Source organism: Cariama cristata, unplaced genomic scaffold (genome assembly GCF_000690535.1).
Source record: "Cariama cristata isolate BGI_N322 unplaced genomic scaffold, ASM69053v1 scaffold23559, whole genome shotgun sequence".
In the NCBI taxonomy this organism is placed as follows: Eukaryota; Metazoa; Chordata; class Aves; order Cariamiformes; family Cariamidae; genus Cariama; species Cariama cristata.
The window spans coordinates 31,061-36,319 of NW_009636717.1; the positions used below are offsets into that span (position 1 = coordinate 31,061).

At 38.3% G+C, this 5,259-nt stretch overlaps 1 protein-coding gene across 1 annotated transcript in view; it reads right to left on the bottom strand.

Annotated features, from left to right (window-relative positions):
- Nucleotides 1–5,259, bottom strand: part of CALD1 (caldesmon 1) — a gene marked incomplete at its 5' end in the record, with an annotated part of 31,197 nt that overhangs the window by 17,896 nt on the left and 8,042 nt on the right. Inside the window, one exon of the mRNA XM_009708025.1 lies at nucleotides 4,595–4,743. Within this exon, the coding sequence (XP_009706327.1) occupies nucleotides 4,595–4,743 (149 nt within the window). The remainder of the gene's footprint in view (nucleotides 1–4,594; nucleotides 4,744–5,259) is intronic.

Consider the following 5,259-nt stretch of genomic DNA (forward strand, 5'->3'; position numbering starts at 1 on the left):
GGATACTACAAGAAGCACCTCTCCCATCTGCTGCCAGTGAGGAAGGAGTCTCTCATGTGCTTGTGTGCACAGGAGCTGCACCACCCTGCCTGAGAACTCAGGCCACCTTCATTCATTAACTGAGCTGAATTCAGTAACTGAGTGTGAAATCTTTAATATATCATGTAACTTCAGCAAGAGGTATCATATCTCTTCAGTATCTGTATGGTATACAGTAAAGTTACACAAACTGCAAAGAAGAGGTGTGAAACTGTATAGAGGAAACATTTCCAAAAGCTTATTATACTTCATAAAGAAAACAAAGCAATGGAAAGCCATAACTAACTCCTGTCTCTTGATTTGAAATGAGACAAATTTACATATTAAAAACTCATAGCAAAAATATTATGCTATGTTCTGTGTAATAAAAGATGCACTAATCCTTTGCTTTCAAAGGCAAGTATTTTTTATAAACCCTCTAGAAAAAGACAAGCATCTTTGGGGACAGAACAAATTACTTGGGGAAAACAGAAGGAGATAAGAGAGGGGAGAAAATCTTACAGCTTCAATAGTGTTTTAAAAACCTAAAAAGGTTCCTATCTCATCTGTAACACCTATCACTAACTCTCCCAGTCTGTATGAACAGAAAGGTTCATCAGAACTTTTGCTGACATTTTCCAGGGAAAGTATAATTTTTTATTAAGGAACCGGAAATTATTTATTAATGGCAACTTTCCACAGGAGAAAACCAGCTGTAAGAGACAGAAAGAAAGAATAAAATTAAAAAAAAAAGACACAAAGAATTTGAACAGGTGAAGTGCATACTTTCAACAGAGTCAGACAGCACTGCCTAGATAAACAATTACGACACCAGTGTTTAGACAAATGTCTGCTCCTTCAGTGCGTTTAATACTACTGCTGACAAGGAGATATGTACGTAAGAGGTATCAGTGTACTATTCACAAGAGACAAAATGGGAATGTATTTACGGACTTTTTTTTTTTTTTAAACTTGTTGCTCTGTTCTGTTGGCAATTAAAAAAGCTGGATATTAAAGACTTCATTAATGCAACCAGAGTATTGCAGAGTATAATACCACAAGACAGTACAAATCAAGCCTTCCAACAATAACAATAACTGTTAGAGATGATCAGATTAGAGATGACAACATGAAGACAAATACCATATACATTTGCAATCTGGTGAATCACACTCAATCCTGCAAAGGTGCTCTTCCTTCAGATAACATGCCTCATCTAGATGGAGTTAGCCATATAAAACAGGCTGTACGACCAGAGCTGAATTATCTGTGGGTTTGATATCACAATAGAATCTACTAACAGAGAGTTCTCTGCCCCCACGATCTTACCAAATTGGATGAAATTCAGTTCTAGCATAGCACACGATTTAGGAATTGTATCATTAAAAAACATATGGCAAATAGCATAAGCAAACTGATACTATTATGGGAATACAGCTGCTGTACTTCATCTGTGCAATTTCAACACTATAGTAGTAGGAACTGACACTTTGCAATGCATTTACTTGGTTTTAGAAAGTCTTTTCTATGGAAGACTGTAAATTCACAGAGCAAAGCCAAAGAAAAAAAATAAATGTCCCATAGGTCTGTGAATATATGTACCCTCAGTACATTCTCATGACTGATTTTCTAACCTAGAGTTACAAGTACATACCATATATTTCCCTAATATCACCTTATGACAATCCTTTTCTGCTCCAGGCCCTATCCCTGAGTATGATTTTGCAGTGGAATCTCTTAAACCACGAAAGTAGAACCACATTATCACCCTCCACCGTAAGTGTCAAGTTAATGTAAGTGGTCACAAATAAGGGCTTGCATCAGGTAGTGATATCTAATTAAAGAAAGGAACTCATGCTTTTTAACGAAAAATACATATACAATTAACTAAAGCATTGTGAGAAAACATTGGAAACTTTATTTGAAATTTCATTTAGCCCATTCAAAAACAGTGAGGACCAACACCTGAGGTGCAAGCTATGATTTTGGGTGTCTAGCCTGAAATACCTCTTATTCAGTTTGCAGAGGTACCAAGAACCCAAAATGTTCCACAAGCCTCTATAAGGCACTAAGTATTTCTAAGGATCCAGTGCATCTATCCTGCACAGGCCATGAGAAATCCCTGGCTATTTTAAGGCTTTCCTGCTTCATTGCAAGGCTGTAGCTTCTATAGCAAACACCCCAGGAACCTCACTAATTTTATTTTTTTTTTTTTTTGTCTCCTGGTCTCTGAAGTCTGTGTTGCCAGCCCACCCAGACCTGCAAGCTTCAGGCCCAAAGAAGATGCAAGAGGTGACTTCCAATAGACATAATATCATCCCTAGCCAGGGCAAATACTCAGTCCTCAGAATTAAGAGAGCCGAGAACATAACATTTGCCAAGATTCTCTAATAAATAGCCACTCTGTTTTATATCAGCACAGAGGAAAGGTTAGTCCTTAGTGACTTCAGTGCAGATAGCCTCAATGGAATTAACAGCTACTCAGCTTTCAACCAAAAGGTAGAATCTAGTCCTAACATTTTTGTTTGGAGACCTCAGGTGACTGTTTTGTAATCCTTACAAAGAAGGACATTTAAAGTTTCTAGGTATTTTATTCTCATGCAGCTTACAGGACTTCCCCTACTGGTTCAGCATAATCCAAAATAGCAAACAATAAACTGGCAGTAATTCTCCTTATCTTCCTCCACTCCTCTGTTTTCAACAGATTCTGGGAATCTCTGTTCCTAGCTGTTGACAGTGGGAAATTAGTATTGAGATGCTGGGTGGAGGAAAAGTTTCTTAAGTACCTCTCTGGTGCTAAGAAATGAAGTTGGTTGCCAGCTTTCAGACAAGGAGAAAAAGGTAAGAAGTGGTTTGTGGGAGCCAAAAATGTCAGAACAATGTGAAAAAGCACATTGCATCATATTGAGGACTTTTGCAGTCCTGTAGGAGAATAGCGAGGAAAGCAGGTGGGAGGGGAGATGGAAGGGGAAGCCATAAAATGGGGTTTTATTCTATATTTCTCCTACTGACTGATGTAGACAAACAAGACAGATGAGATTTTTCTTTAGCCTCCACTACCCTATTTTATTCCCAGTCCTCACCACTGAGAGTTAGTCAAGTTACATACTTACTAACTAGTATCTAATATGCTCATGTAAAAACAAGAAGATAGATAGTTCCAAAGCCACACAATGTGGGGGCAGTTCATTAGAAATAGGCTAAGAGGCTTAATTCATACCTAACAACCCAACAAACACTAGAGCCTCTGCTGATGTTGCCAACCCAAGTCATCTACTCAGCTGATAAAAGGCTATTAAAAAGGCTTCTTCCCACATTTGGGAAACAGTAGAAGAAAAACCAAGAAAGAAAAAAGGAGTGGAACTCAAATCTACATGTTGCCATTAAGGCCTATCTCCCACGGGAAGTAAAGCAAATGAGAACACAACAAAAATATTTTTAGAAAACCATTCTCATGTTATTGATGATGTGACCCAAGTCATGAAGCAGGACAGTTCTGAGCAAGGCTGATTTCCTGCTATTCCATCTCCATCTCTGTCTGTCTTTTGGCCTTAGGTCAGGGTGTCTCCAGGGACTTTTGAACTGCATTTTATTTTGAGAAAGTTTGTTTTTCCCGGAAGAATCACGAGGGGAATAGTGAGATACAACAGAAAATCCCATCTGCCGTACACAGATTTCTCAAAGTGCCTGGAGAGCTTAACCTTTTCTTTGCCTGTGTTAATGTAAAAGAGGAAGAGAAGTGTAGTAGGAAAAAAAATTTAGATTTTTAACCTATTCATTCCTGGTTTACTACTAAAAGAAAGTTGTTCTGCTCTGCTTCATGTATCCCCCCTCCTCTCAGCCAGCAGAATCCATTTTTAATAAACTTTTCACTAGAAATTTGTTACTTTCATTGACTTTCCCAGTATAGCCATATGGCCAATATTTCCTTCAAAAGAAAAACAAACAAAAAAAAAAAATCAAAGCATGATATAGCTTATAAAAAGACAAAAATATAACATTTTGGCTAGGAGAGGTTTTCACCTAACTGAAAAATCACTTTTATAGAGAAGCCACTAATTCCAAGGCTTGCCTTGAAATCAAGACAGAAGCTCTTTTAAGAGTTACCAACTGGATTGCATTACATACTGATATGCAGAGTCTGATTAAAAGCAGGTGGGGGGAAATGGGTTACTTCAGTAAAAGTTGAGATCTGACTCAAAAAATTAGAGAACACAAAGTCTGGGCTCTTGTCATTATTGGCTTCTGTGCAGGTATCAGAAATAAGTGTCCTTCAAGGAAGGAAACCCCTAGCAGAACAAAAATAAGCCACTTGTCTCTACTGAGGGAGCAAGGCTATTTACATCTGCTTTCTGTACTTCATTTTGTTACTGCAAAAACATGGGGGAAGTTTGTTAGAAAACAGGCCAAGAGCCTTAATTCATACCTACAACCCAATGAACACTACAGTCTCTGCTAATGTTACCAACCAAAGTCTTCTACTCGGCTGCTACAAGGATATTAAGCAGAGATGCAAATATGCCCCCCCCCTACTCTGCTATAACATAAGCAAGCCCAATGCTTACTTGGAACTTACCCAAAAGCATTCTCAGTAGATTTAAGTTTTGGGGCAGTGAGTTCACGTTCTCCGTTTTGTGCCTTTTGTTCAGGAATTCCCTTCTTACGATCCCAGATACTTTTCATTTCGTCTTTGGGTGCTTTTCCTTTATCTTTGTCATCTTTTACCTGCTCAGGAGATAGCGTAAATCACAGAACAAAAACAAGAAACAAACAAAAAAAATAAGTCACAATAAGGCATTCTAAATACCAGCTGAGGAACACCAATTTCTTGGTATTAATGATTAACTAAGTAACTGTCTTCAAAATGTTTATGTGCTTTATAGCAGAAGTAGTCTGTAAAGCTCTAAACTGTGACCAACCACCACTCTGCTGTCCTGATCTGAATTCAAGATGAAAACATCTTGAATAAAATTATCAGTCTTCTGTGAAAGTTTGTTGCGGCCATGGGACTATGCTACCATATTGCTTCATTCTGCAACCGCACCCCACTGGGGACCCCAACCCTTTTCTCTCCCACTGCAACATCATTCACCTATTGCCTATTAAGATTCTGGGTTGCAAACTCTTTGGAACTGGGCTTGTTGATACATTCTTGGTACGAGGTTTAGGGCATTGGCACAATGAAAATAACACATAACCTTTACCAATTGTCAAGTTTGCTTGGCAAAGTTCACACTCTTT